Source organism: Barbus barbus (assembly GCF_936440315.1).
Source record: "Barbus barbus genome assembly, chromosome: 40".
Taxonomy (NCBI): Eukaryota; Metazoa; Chordata; class Actinopteri; order Cypriniformes; family Cyprinidae; genus Barbus; species Barbus barbus.
This window is the reverse complement of record NC_136718.1, coordinates 23,556,299-23,571,323: the sequence shown is the minus strand read 5'-3', so window position 1 is coordinate 23,571,323 and position 15,025 is coordinate 23,556,299. Positions and strand designations below refer to the sequence as shown.

Genomic DNA, 15,025 nt, shown 5'->3' with positions numbered 1-15,025 from the left:
TGGAGAGTGTGCAATGCACTAAGGAGTTATAGTAAAGAAATGCAAGAAGATTACTCATTTGGAGTGTTGGAAAGAAGCTTAGCTGAAGTTTCTGCCCACTGGGACTCGATTAGCATAGCTAGCTTTGGTCAAATTAGTGTCGAAGGGTGTGAATCAGCAGGTAGAAACGAAACAAAGGGCTCGAAGGTAATGGATTAAGGCTGTGTGCGAGAGTGAAGGTTACGATGGAAAGAGATGGCCATATGGTCTGACAGTTTGTCTCGTAGATCGTAGACGTCAATCGAGCTTTTCCTTTGATTGCTGTCTTCGCTGTTGCTCTTTACTCAGGGGTTCAGCTTGTTATACAGGTTGGAAAATAACTAATACTGTAAACTGCTTCAGCAATTAATGCTAGCAGCTCACAATACCTTTCAGACTAAAATAGTTTATCTTGGCTAAATCACGAGGGCTTTTCCCCAAGAGTAGCGTAAACTTGTTTCTTGTGGTATTAATAGGAATGTAAATCAGACAGTCTAAATGAATACGGTGTATCTAATTTGGTGAAGTTGATTGGAAGTATTCCAGTGTAGTTCTGGGAATATTACACATTCAATCTGTATCTGTATTTAGTATTCACAAATGCAACTTATCAGACTAAATAGGGAAGTCGTGGCCTAATGGTTAGAGAGTTGGACTCGTAACCCAAAGGTTGTGGGTTCGAGTCTCGGGCCAGCAGGGATTGTAGGTGGGGGGAGTGAATGTCCAGCGCTCTCTCCACCCTCAATACCACGACTGAGGTGCCCTTGAGCAAGGCACCGAACCCCCAATTGCTCCCCGGGCGCTGCAGCATAAATGGCTGCCCACTGCTCCGGGTGTGTGTTCACGGTGTGTGTGTGTGTTCACTGCTGTGTGTGTGCACGTTGGATGGCACGAATTCCGAGTATGGGTCACCATGCTTGGCAGTATGTCACTTCACTAAATCTGTTTTATTTCAAGACAGCTGCCAAATATTATGCATTTGGTAATGCACTGTCTATACATGGATATGATACCCCATGAAACCAATTCAGCATGAAATCAGTGGTAAACCTTTTTTTATTTTTTAGAATTTATTTATTTATTCTTTTCTTTATATTAAATAATTTTATATTGTGACCTTTGAAGACCGATGAAGCACTCAAAGCATTTATTTGTTTGTTTGCTTGTTTTCTGACCTGCAAACACTTAAAAAATAATAATAATATTAGTATTATTATTATTATTATTTTGTTGTTGTTATGTATCGTTATTGTTATTATTTCCATATTTTCTATATTTTTCTATTATTTAGTGCATGAAACCACATTCATAGACTATTTTTAAATGGTAAATAATATTTTTACACACTGTAAAAAGTGATAAGTTGACTTAACTTAAAAAAAAGTGAGGAAACCTGTTGCCTTAAAATTATTAAGTAAATAATATATATATATATTTTTAAAGTTAAGTGAACTTGACAATTCACTTAACTTATTTTTTTAATTATTGTTTACTTAAAAAAATTTAAGGCAAGGGGTTTCCTCCATTTTTTTAAGTTAAGTCAACTTATCACTTTTTACAGTGCAGGTTCGTTCATTCATTCATTCATCCATTCATTCATTCATTCATTCATTCATTCATTCATTCATTCAGTTATTTTAAATGCTGTCCTGTGAAGAACTAGGAGCATTTTATTTATTTATTTGTTTATTCATTCATTCATGCTTTCTTCTCTAAAATGTTCTTGTATTATGACCTGTGAGACACCTGAGGCCACTTTATTTATTTATTTCTAAATGGTAAATCATTTTTACAGGTTTGTTCATTCATTTATTTATTATTTATTTATTAGCCTAAATAATTTATTTTATATGCTGTCCTGTAAAGAACTACGATCATTTTATTTATTGATTTATTCGTTCGTTCATTCATTCATTCATTCATTCATGCTTTTTTCTCTAAAATGTTTGTAAATTATGAGCTGTAAGAGACACCTGTGGCCACATATATTTATTTATCCATTTATTCATTCATTCATTCATTCATTCATTCATTCATTCATTCATTAATTCATTCATTCATTCAATCACCTTAGCCTTTATTTCATTGTCCAGCATTAATTTACTGCATTAACTAGCTGTTATTTTTTACACAAGTTGACAGCCGAACATTGTTTCAGAGGCCATTGATAAATGATCACAAAGGCAGCATGCACAAGAACACCAGGAACATGCATTAAAGAAGTAAATAGGATCAATTTTGATTTCATGTTGACTTGAAGTTGTGCCAATAGATCATCCACTGTAGTTCACTGGCATTGTTTTCTGTAATATTAACCTCAGTCATACACCATACCGTTCCAGAGTTTTGATTTATCACATGCACTTGTCATAAGTGCCTTGTTGACGGATGGTAGTCGTTGATTGTACCTTGTACTTGTTACTTCAGCAAGAACCCCTTAACCCAACAGCTACCAGTCCTCAGGTTTAACTTCCTTCCAGCTTTGAATAATAAATAAAAGCACTTCCTGTGTAGGCTCTCATATACACTTGACAAGCTTGGTCTGTGTCAACAGGACCGCTGAGAAATCCGGCTGCGCTTTAGTGCCAACGGCTGTTAAGTGAGAGGCAGGAAAAAGTTTGCGCTTTGATTAGTTGGAGATGACATGTTCTGGCCTCTGTGTTTGTCTTGCAGCTGATTATCCAGAAGATCCGCATGTGCCAGCAGCTGTGGGCTTGTGAGTCATTTGTCAGCGTGCTGGAGTACCTTCTGGCCGTGGGCAATTACCTCAACCAGAACGCGGGCAAGGACAGGGCCAAGGGATTCCGCCTCTCATCCTTAACTAAGGTAGGACCCGCAACCGCCAGCAAATGACCTGTGGGGGATGGCGAGGAGAGCTGGGGCTAATAAAATTTCTTATTGGCATACAGGACAAACATCTGCTGCTTTTATTTCTCTCTTTCTTTTTTTTCACCAGCTTTAATTTCTCCTCCGGTTGTTTTATCCGGTCAGCCTTGGTATTAGTATTAGGGAAAACTAATAATATGGAATGGGATTTTTTCAAAATAATGTTGGTTTTCTAGTTTTCAGCAAGTAGCAGTCTGTTTTTGGCCATGCTGTGTCATACGCATAGCTTTGCACACTCTTGAAATACCTAATCTCACATATGCTACCATTTAAAAAAACTGTTTTTTTCTTAAAGAAATTAATACATTTATTCAGAAAGGATGCATTAAATTGATCAAAAGTGACAGTGAAAACATTTATAGTTTTATTTAGTTGTTTATAAAATGATTTTATATTCAGACATGCATTTTAATTATTTATAATGTTACAAAAGATTTGTATTTTAAATAAATGCTGTTCTTTTGAACTTTCTATTCATCAAAGAATCCCGAAAATAAATAAATAATAATAATCCACAAAAATATGGTAATAATAAATGTTTCTTGAGCAGCAAATCAACATATCAGAATGATTTCTGACACTGAAGACTGGGGTAATGATGCTGAAAATCCAGCTTTACATCACAGGAATAAATTACATTTTAAAATATATTAAAATAGAAATTTTAAATTGTAATAATATTTCACAATATTACTGTTTTTATTGTATTTTTGGTCCAATAAATGCAGCCTTGGTGAGCATAAGAGACTTATAAAAATGTCATAAAATCTTAGGTATCACTGATAAACTGTCACGAATCTGGTTCGTGGTCTTTTGTCCAACTTCCACAAGAGGTCACCTCTCCATCATATTGGCTCTTACACCACACAGACTGTCATATATTACCCTGGACTGCATTTCCCAGCATTCATTGCACACAAGTACACACAGCCGTCTCAATCACATGCTCACACCTGAGAACCATCTCACAATCACACACCCTTTATAAACCATGGACTTCTTTTCACAGATTGCCGTGTATTGTTCTGCGTATAGCACTCCCCAAGTGTTAGGTGCCTTACTGAGCCGTCTGTGTTTATGTCTAGCTCCGAGTCTGGTTCTGCGTTTAGCACTCCAAGTGTTAGGTGCCTTACTGAGCCGTCTGTGTTTATGTCTAGCTCTGAGTCTGGTTCTGCGCTTAGCACTCTCCAAGTGTTAGGTGCCTTACCGAGCCTTCTGTGGTTATGTCTAGCTCTGAGTCTGGTTCTGCGCTTAGCACTCTCCAAGTGTTAGCTGCCTTACCGAGCCTTCTGTGGTTATGTCTAGCTCCGAGTCTGGTTCTGCGCTTACAAGTGTTAGCTGGCTTACCGAGCCATTCTGTGTTCTCTAAGTCTAAGTTTAGTTTATTTTGTTTATAGTCTCATTTCCTGTTTCCCGCCCTTGTATCATGGATTTACCCTTGTCTCACCGTTTCGGACTCTGTGTTTACCTCGTTTGGATTATTGCTCAGGTTATCGGACTACCCCTCTTCTCAAGCCCTCTGGATGTTGTTCACCGATCGAGGACCCACGCATGCCCTAGGATTACTCTTGTGTGTTGCCCATGCCATACCCGTTTGCTGGTGTTTTGACCCTGTCTGTTATTTGAATGTTTATTAATAAAAGCTTGCAAATGGATCCTCACGTCTCGTTCACCCCGTTACAGTGACTCCTTTTCTCATAATATTTAATTGATTATTTAGATAATTTTATGTATTTATTTTGTTGATATTGTTTCCCAAGGACAAAATACAATATATTGTAAGTGCATTCAAAAATATTCACATATATAAATCGTATTATAGTGAGACTGACTCAGTTACATTATTCACAGTGCTTCATAGGAGTGGGCGGTTGCTGCTCAGATTTGTTATTGCATTTCCAGCTGTTTCCATAAGTTGAGAGTATATATCGTTGCTTAACAACTGCAAGGATCATAGTCATTCTGACTTAAAACATAATTGTTAAAAATTAGTTATGAGAGTATTAATTTCCTTTTTTTTTTTTTTTACTTCCAGAGCACTGTTATTGCACTCTATTATGATGCATTACATGGCATATATATTGTGACATGTATCATATGTATGTGACATGTGCCCTATGGTTTAGTCACGTTTGTACGACTGCATCCACTACACAAATCAGACGTGCCACACAGTGATACCTGTGAGTTTCTCTTTGTTGTTCGTTTGTGCGAACTCTTGCCGCAGCGGCCCAATTCATTAGCCACACGGCATGGCTTTTTCTTTTTAGAGCTCGATGAAGTCATTAGTCACACGCCAGTAATTTTTATTGATTTTTGCGGCCAGCGTGCTTGAAACCCAGTTCCTCAGTGGCAAGATTTAAGGGCACTTGCACAATAAGCTGAACAACTTCCTCCTTTGCTAATGAGGAATCTGAGTGCACCACCCCTATGCTTCCTCTATAGAAACACGACAAAAAAACAACCGCATGCTTATCTTAGAGTGATGAAGTAAACCTCTGATGATTAATGAAACATTTTTAAAAAATTCAATTTCATCATTTACTATATCATATTTTGGTAACACTTATTTTTAAGGACCAATTCTCACTATTAACTTGCATATTGGCTGTTTATTATTACTTATAAAGTACATATTAATGCCTTATTCTGAAAGACCATATTTTAGATCCTTTAACCTTACCCCATATCTAAACTTAACAGCTACCTCACTAATTATTAATAAGCAGCAAATGAGGAGTTTACTGAGGCAAAAGTCATAGTTCATAGTTAGTTAAAAGTGAGAATTGGACCTTAAAATAAAGTGTGACCCCAAGAACTTTGCATGTTTAGTCTTAAATATATATTAACATTTGGACTTTTTGTCACTGTTTAAAGCAAGTGTCACAACATTTGAGATTAATATGCAGTTTAAACTATTTATAACATAGTCTTCTGGAATACTTGATTCAGATTGGTTAACTGTAGCATTTTATGGTCAAATATGTTTGTATAATGACTGTTAAACTGTATAAATAACTGTTTTGTACATCCCAGTCATTTTTCTCATCACAAAACAAGAAAAGAAATCAATATTTCATGCATTACCATTCAAAAATTCAGAGACGATTTTTTCTTCTGCTCACCAAGTCTTTTATTTAATTAAAATAACTAAATTCTATGTGAGTATATTGTAAAATGTAATTTATTCTTGTGATTAAATCTGAATTTTTTTGCATCATTACTTACACATTGCTTACTGTCACATTGATCCTTCAGACATTATTCTAATATGCTGATTTGCTGCTCCAGAAACATTTCTGATTATTATCATTGCTTCGTATTTTTCTGGAAATTGTGATGCATTTTTTCAGGACCCTTTGATCAATTTAATGCATCCTTGCTTAATAAAGGCAAAAAAAAAAATCTTACTGACCCCAAACTTTTGAATAGCAATGTTTCTATTTATGAATGTATGTATATATTTAATAAAAAGTTAAGTTACCAAATATAAAAAAAATCCAGTAAAATCATCATCAAACACGATGATTTTTTTCAAAAGATTTTTTTGAAAACGCAAATTTAAGTCTGATACCGCAAAATACGAGTGATCCTGTGTGAACTAAGATTTTAGTGTTTTCAAAACAAAACTGTGTATTTGATTCCTCCTGGTCAACTTTAGTTTTGTAGAACAGATTGGGCTTTGAAATAATAAACAACACTGAGAATAGCCCTTTTTTCCACCCATCTGAAGATCAGCATTTAGCCTGCGAGTTTTAAATTAGCGGCAGCTGAAATTGTTGCAGTGGTTTCACATCTACATGCATTACCATAAAGAATAGATCTAGAGAGGCCGCTAGATCTGCGCTCTTGTTCTTTGCAGGCCTCTTGATATGGAGAGCAGTTGAAACAGACACTGGTTTTTGTGGCACAAGTACTCGCTTTAAATTTTCTTGCTTTAAAAAGATGCAGTTGAGATAGGAGCGTTTGTGTTTAGCACGTATCACTTCATTAATTTTCAGTGCTCTGATTATTCATGTTACAGCTGGATAATAGTGAAAGCTTTTTAAATTAGCAGCTATATTTATTCTGTGTGTTCAAGACATGCATTTCTTATCATTATCACTCTTTAGCCTACTGTAGAAATCTTTAAAAGCACTCACGCGAGGCTGCGGCGCGCCACACGATCTGCATTGTGGATAATAAGAGAGCAGAACCTCCGAGATGTCAAAGAGATCCTTCTGGAAAAATGTTAACCGGTTTTTCACATGTGCACAATAGAGGTGTGCTTCAAGGACATTATCTTCTTCCATTTTTAGTTGATGGTAATATGTGGGTGGGTGGTGAATTGTCAAACCTCGCTCTTTCTCTGGCCTTGGGCAAGGTATTGGTATTCAAAAATGTGTGCATGAGCATGCATAAACTCACTAACGCACATCCAAGATAAATATTTGTTTATCTCCGGTACCCTCCGGTCAGATGGGATATTTGATTGGGGATATAGGACCAATTGTTCCCAAACCTCCTCCTAATTGTTACCAAGCACTGCCTACATAGACAGCTGTCTTCTAAGGAAGCGTTCTGACTGTTGTTGAACCTACAAATTGGAACATTCAACATTGTCAACTTGCATGTCACACAAATAGCACTTCGCACTCGACAATTTTTTTTATTTCAGTAGAAATTGTTGTTATTATGTTGGAGTGTTATTTTAATATAATTGACGCACCATAACAGTTTTTTAGTAATATTGATATTGAATTAAATTAATATATTCGTTTTTATTTCGGCAGCAGTTAGATGCTATTTACACTAAACGCAGGTGCATGGAGAAACATCCACAAACACATTCCCTCTTTTTCCCAGCTCTCTCAGCTGCGCGGGAACAATCGGAAGTTCACCTTGCTGCATGCCCTTGTGGAGCAGATCATGTTGCGAGAACCACGTTTGGCCACCTTTTTCCTGGAGCTTGCAGAATTCGAGACTGTTCCTGGAGGTACTCTAATCAAAATTTAATTGCAAGGGAATATGTGATAGATGTTTTTGGGGCTGATTTGATTGAATGCCTTCTGATTGTGTGTTTCTGTGGTTTTCCCGCAGCTTCGGTTAAAGGTCTGACAGCAGAGGTGGATGGTACGTGGACGCTCTCATCTGATGTGTTTTGTGATGCTGCTGCACCAAACTTGTTTGTAGTCATCAGTGTTTCAGAAATGGATGCTTGATTGAGCACATTTGATTACAGAACATCACAGTTTCACTGCTTCATTCAAGCATGGTCAATCATTTCATACAATTTATTACTTTTGAATCAGCTGGGCATTACATTCAAACCTGCTGCTGCTTGGATGCTTGTGCAGTAATGCATAAAGGCATTGCAATTGAGCTCATAGAGTGAAGTGTGTCTATTATAAATGTCCTTAATCACAGATTTTTTTCTCCTTTGTGTCACCATTTAGTAGTGAAGAATGAATTTCAGAAGATCATCCAGTACAGGAAAACATACAGTAAAATTAAAAACGAAGTCAATCAGCACCCCAAATTCTTCAAAGACTTGAAGGTAATTTACAATTATATCCAATTATCTTTGCTTTATTATATCACATAATCAAGTTACTTGAATGTATTAAGAATTTAAAAGAAAACATTGGTATTAATGGAATGTTAATTGATTTAGTTAGATTTTTCTATGAAACATTTTTCTGTGAACTCAATCAATCAGACTGGATCAAAATAATGATTCAAATTGGACAAAGCTAATTCTCTTAGTGTATAATGATTCAAATGTCAGTCTTGTCCTCGCACAAAGCTATTATATGACTTCAGAAGAATAGCACGCAAGTCACATGACACATTGTGATGCTTTTATGCTGCTTTTTACTCCGTTTGGAGCTTGACAGACCCTGTCCTTACTCATTTTCATTATACTGAAAAGACCGGCCAGGTTGCTCTTTAAAAAATCCTATGTGGTGCATTATTCTCCACAGAGAAAGGAAGTTAATCTAGATCTTATAAAGCACAGACCCTTGAGAGCTGCTTGTTTGATACACCTTTTCACTGTATAAAAGCTTTCGAATGTGGTCTGGTTGAAAAAAAATACCCGTGATCAAAAGCCTCTGAGGCTGATAGCGCTAAGAATTCCAGTGCTACCTCTCCAGAAATGGAAAGAAGGAAAATGTGCAGCCGTAACACCTGCTCTTCCTTTATCTCCGACTCTAGGCGACCATCGAGAAGCATGAGACCGATCTCAGACAGCTGATGAAGAGGTGTGAGGAGATGAGGAAGCTCTACACTGACATATTGGTAATCCCTGAGTTATTATTTCAATATCTTCTGTTGGGTTGCTTTGGGAGACGGATGGGCCGGGATCTCCGGCTATCTGGAGACTGGTTATCTGTGCCAGGTGGACTGAGGTGGAAGAGGGGAATATATCTCAGCCCACCCATTCATCAAGGTTACAGTTTTTTTGTTTTTTTTGGTTCTCACTGTGACACATGATGCTAGATTAAAATTGATTTATGATATCAGTTCTCTATGATATTCATTGTTTGTTTGAAGAAGATTGTCTGTAGTGGCATAGACGGGAATTTGCAACAAAAATTTGCAAAGTAACTACAAATAGGGCTGGGTATCGTTCAAAAATTTTCGATACCTATACCGATACCAATACCGATACCGATACCTTGAGTTTGATACAGGTTCCTGAACGATACTTTTTTTTTATACCAATTTTATGAAATCAGTTTTAACAAGATTGCATTATCTCAAAAAACTTTAGTTTTATTTTTTTTCAGCTTGTTAACATGTATACAGACTCAAAGACTCATCTCCTGAACCACTGCACAAACGAACAAAATATATCCAACACAATAAATCTGTGCAAATAATTTTAATAAAGCTCAAATAGCCTAGTTGTCAGTTTACACTAGTGCATGTTAATTTTAAAACGCATAGCTCAGACAGAATCATCATTTCTATTCATTTATTCTAGGTTGTTAAAAACTTCAAGAAATTAAAAATCTTTATCCACTTTCATAAGTGGGTGTTTTCTTTTCTTTCACCATATGTTTTATTGTTATTAAATTCTGTGTTGTTGTATGTCTAATTATTTGAATGCACAAAAACTTAGTTTATTCAAATTTATTCTTAAAATAGCCTTATGAAATGTTTTCTTTTTCCTCAGAAATTCTGTGTTCTGTATCTGGTTTTCAAGTGAAGGCATAAAACATTAATTTCATTTATCTTTTAAATGATTGGAAATCAAACTTTATTTATTTTGGCAAGCAAAATGTTACTATTAAAATTAAAACATGGAAGAAATGTTGTGTGATCCTTACTTTAAAAAAAATAGAGTTTTAATCATTTTAATAGTAGCTAGTAGTAGCAGTATATACACTCTGCTGAACAATATTAATATATTTCTGCCGCAGTGTCTTCAAAGTTAAACTGAACGTTTATTTTGACGGGTTGCCGTGAATACCTTTACAGTTCTTGTGTATATGATATGACGCTAGTTTTACTCAAATCAAATGATAAAATGCTCAGAGCAGATGTTGTTCATGTGTTTATGTCCTCATTTAGACGACAGACGCTGAAATCACCACGAGCGTGACGTGCGCTTCAGTCTGTGTAGTAAACGAAACCGCGCAATAGTACGCTCCGTACACTTTCGAATCGCTCTCGCAGATGTGACACACTGATCAATCTGTGCCGTGTCGCTTCTAGTCGAACACCCCTAGTGCTGATGAGATTAACCCCTTAAGCTATTGAAATTTGGTACCAAACGACAAGACGTTTTTCGATACTCGGTGGTATCGAGGCAATTCGGTCGGTGCCTAAAAAGTATCGAACTCGATACCCAGCCCTAAATGAAGCCTTTTAAAAATTATTTTATTTGTTCATTTTGTTTTGTTGTTGATAGGGCTGCCCTCGGCTAAAGATTTTTCTGGTCGACGTGTAGTCGTTCATTTAAAGCATTAATCACACATTTATTAATAAACCTACCTGATCTCATGGCATAAACATATCTGGGCGCACTTTTTAGCGAGATGCGAAATACGTACCAATAAATTCACTGTAGTTTCCAAAATAAATGAACACTAGAGGCAGTAAAACTCAGGCGCCTTTTATTCCTTTTCAAACAAATTTACAGAGTTTAGATTAATAAAGCATAATTACTTGAATTACTTATGACTTCAAAATAATATTAATATGTTGGGAAATTTGAAAACGGATGCTTTTGACCATTAGCATCACACATATCCTTTTTGCTTTCATTATTTTACAAAAGCACAATGTTTTGTTGTTATTGTGTGTGCGCACAAATAAACAAAGTTTTACAGACTCGAAAGACGTATTACTCTTATCTGTATGACCAGAAATGACAGAGTATTTTAAGTGCCTCCATCTGTCCTGCAGTGAGCGTTTCTGTTCAGTTTCTTCACACAGACACTTGAACAGCGCACATTTCTCTAGATTAACATTTCATTGAGTGGCAAGTTGCTAATACTAACATATTTCAGATGATAAGCTGATGAATGATAGGCAAGCGTTTGGAAGTACTATATTACCACATAGACTGACCGTTAACGATCTGTCCGTCACGGACTGCGTGAATTCGTCTGTTTTTTTTTCTTCTGCGACTAATGAAATTTTGGTTGACCAAGCCTCTTCTGGTCGACTATCAGTTGTTTAATAGGTACCTCAAACTTCTGAACAGCAGTGTATGTGCTGTTTGTAATTTTTTTCTGAGAGAATACAAAACAGTGTAACTGCTTTTTGCAATAAAAGTCCAGCCGGACTGAATCAGGAGCCAAAAAAATACACAGCTTTCTTAATAATAAAGAACAAATTCTTAGGGAAAGTCCTTTTCCTCTGTTTGTAACGTGCAATGTATTTCCCAGCTGTCCCAATTTTCTTCAAGACCATCCATAAAGACTGCGAGCAGTTCATTGTGAACATTCAGCCTATTGTGAGCTTGACAGGATGAGGAGCGAGCTTCCTGCCAGGGATGAGAATCGCTTTAGTTTCACAATTACAGCCCAAACTTTCAGCCTTGGGCAAAAATACAGCACACAGCAACTTGGGGCTGTTGAGCCAGAAATAATGGGGAGAATAGGGCCAGGATGAAGAGAGAAACTGAGAATGATTGGAAAAAACAGGTTTTTTTGGCCATTATACAGTCTATTTCTCTTAGTTTATCAGCATTAAGGTTATAAAACTGGCATTTGTGGAGTCTGCAGGTGTGGAGGTGATTGGATTGTGGATCACATTGTTAGTTGGTCTAAAAATTTCAATTCTGACATCGTTTACTCATCTTCATGCTGATCCAAACTATGTTTGTTTAGAAACATTCTTGCTGATGATTTGGTATTAGAACTATAAACATGCATGTGTGTGTATTTATATATGCATCATAAAAATACACAAGACACACACACATATATTATGTGTGTAAGCACTAATATATATATATATATATATATATATATATATATATATATATATACTACACAATATATAGAAAATATTTATATTTAACAACAATTACAATATGAAGCTTTTTTTATTGTATTAAGGGATAAATGTATAAACTTGACAATAGCAGGGTTTTTAACAATGTTATTTTAAATATGACAATTTTTTTGTATTATTTTATATATATATATATATATATATATATATAGTAAAGCATTTTAAATGTACTTTTTTCAATTTATTAAGTATTATATTTTATAATATATAAAAATACTACACCCTACACAATATATATATTAAAAAAAATCATATTTTGACTTTCAATTACAAGATGAAGCAGTTTTTTTACTGTAGAAAGCACTGTGTGAATATCACTGGTCATTTGGTTTCTTTTTCTTCCTCACAGTTCAAATTCGGAGAGCCTTTGGATCAAGACTCCCAAGAAGTTTTCGGATGGATTTGCCAATTTATCAGTGACTTCAAGAAAGTGTACTCTGAATACACTCAATGAAGCTGAATTTCCATTCACATCTGGAACAGTAGGTGTTCGTTTGTGTGAATTTGCACCTGCTATCTTAAGCATGTCATAATATTTCATTGGGAAGGCAATTGTACCGGCTTATCTGCAGACTGCGACTGATGTTTTTTGGATCTTCCCCAGTGCTGGTGTTTGGTTTGATTAAGTCTTGGCGAGCCGGATCCTGTGCTTCTTTGACCCGGTGCTACAGCAAACAACTCGTTTCTCAGACGTTTTCTGGAGGCGCATATCGTTTTGCTTCCCCTATAATGGATGTCAGTGGTAAACTCACAGATGGCTGGTGTGAAAGAGGCATTCTGGTTCAGACAGCCAGTTGAATGGCTTCCACATGCGTCTGCTGAATCGCCGACTCTCTCTGTGGCCTTGAGCGCGTGTGTGTTTTCTGGATGATACAGAGTCGAGTCCTCCGTGGCGGTTCAGCAGAGGACATCTGCATTTCACACAATTCAAAACGGACTCCTCGTTTTTCTTTTGAGGATTTCATTCAGTAAATGAAGAGGATGAATAAAAGAGGAAGAAACAAATCTCTTTTTAAGTCTGATTCCTTTTGCATAACACTAGGATTTACATGTTTGCGACTTGTAATCCCTTTGTAGTGAACATCCATTGCAGTTTGTCCGCCGTTGCAGGGGTGGCTCACCCAAGAATGAAAAGTCGGTCATCATTTACCTTCATGTCATGATTTTCTTTCTTGTGGAGCACAAAAAGGGATGTTTAGCAGTATGTTTAGGCTGTTATGAAGCACTCATTTTATTATTATTTCATATCCATCTCCCCATCCATCTTGTACACTGCTTATAGGCTCACAGTGCACAGATTGTTTATTTTTGTTTGTTTTTTATTTTACTTTAGCTTATATTTGAAGATTTTTAAGATACGATTTTTGTGGACTAATGTCAATAATATGTTCCTTTAAATCATATAAACCAGCAGAGTAGCAACATTACACAACAGTTGCTGTGTAAATATGACCTTGTGACCTATTTGTTGTGGGCTACGGAAATACAGATTCATTGTACAATATAACAAGCCAATAGAGTTTTGCACCCTGCAGTAGGGCACATAAAGTATTCTGTGTGCCATTTCATGACCTGCAGGAGTTTATCAGCTCAAATTCTCTGCTTAGTCAGACATAAAATGCTTTCCTTCTGCATTGTGGCAAAAATTGAGAATTATTTTTGTTTTTTTGCAAAAATGGAGCTCGATGTGCCCTTGACTGCACAGGAAATGATTATTTTATTCATTAAAGAAATGTATTCACGCTCGAACACTGAAATATTTTAATCAAACAAGCTTCATTTGTCTTCCAAAGCAGTGATTTGCATTAATAGTCATTTTAATTTGCACTTTTATCAAATAAATCAAAAATGAGTCTTCTGGTATCTGTAAAAGCATATCGTGCTGTCACTTGCTTTAGTGTCTTTTTTTGAACATTTTGTACTCAAAGCCTGTGATGTTTGGTTTTATATCAGAAAAAGCGAAGGGATTACGACTCTTGCCTTAAATGACTTCACCTGCAGCACACAGGGCTTTTCCGCTGACATTATATTAAATCTTGCATCTGTTCATCTTCTGAGGTTCTCAGCTTTGTTACCTTATATCTTGTGAAAGAGTGCACTATTTCATTACGTGTTTTGCCGTGTCCCTCAGCTGGTGTCGAGCTGGACAGTTTCCTCTGAACAGCTGGTGTGAGTAAGTGTTTGTTAGAGTGATCTGTCAAATCAAGGTCTGCTGGTCATTATTTCCACACGATTCAGCGTATAAAGACACGAGTCTGTGGCATCTCTGCTGTAATGATGGAGGTGTTGAATCTCTCTTTCAGATAATGAGACCGTGTTTTATGTGTTGATGTGGGAGAATTTATGAAGCTGTGGGATTTAAACTAATATTTACAAATGCAGGTTTCACTGTTTTTATTGTGAAGTGAAAGTGAAGTGACATACTGCCAAGTATGGTGACCCATACTCGGAATTCGTGCTCTGCATTTAACCCATCCAACGTGCACACACACAGCAGTGAACACACACACACACACAGCAGTGAACACACACACAGCAGTGAACACACACACACTGTGAACACACACCCGGAGCAGTGGGCAGCCATTTTTGCTGCGGCGCCCGGGGAGCA

At 36.5% G+C, this 15,025-nt stretch overlaps 1 protein-coding gene across 2 annotated transcripts in view; it reads left to right on the top strand.

Annotated features, from left to right (window-relative positions):
- The window catches only part of LOC306859141 (uncharacterized protein), a 37,527-nt gene extending 23,065 nt beyond the window's left edge, over window positions 1-14,462 (top strand). The window contains exons 12-18 of one of the 2 annotated variants that reach the window (XM_079400010.1): window positions 2,692-2,844; window positions 7,750-7,879; window positions 7,984-8,016; window positions 8,340-8,440; window positions 9,100-9,183; window positions 12,764-12,896; window positions 13,019-14,462. In XM_079400010.1, the coding sequence (XP_079256136.1) occupies window positions 2,692-2,844; window positions 7,750-7,879; window positions 7,984-8,016; window positions 8,340-8,440; window positions 9,100-9,183; window positions 12,764-12,868 (606 nt within the window). In that variant the 3' untranslated portion in view covers window positions 12,869-12,896; window positions 13,019-14,462. Of the gene's footprint in view, window positions 1-2,691; window positions 2,845-7,749; window positions 7,880-7,983; window positions 8,017-8,339; window positions 8,441-9,099; window positions 9,184-12,763 lie in introns of both variants that reach the window. The other variant, XM_079400009.1, reaches the window with a different exon arrangement.
- The last annotated feature ends 563 nt before the right edge of the window (window positions 14,463-15,025 follow it).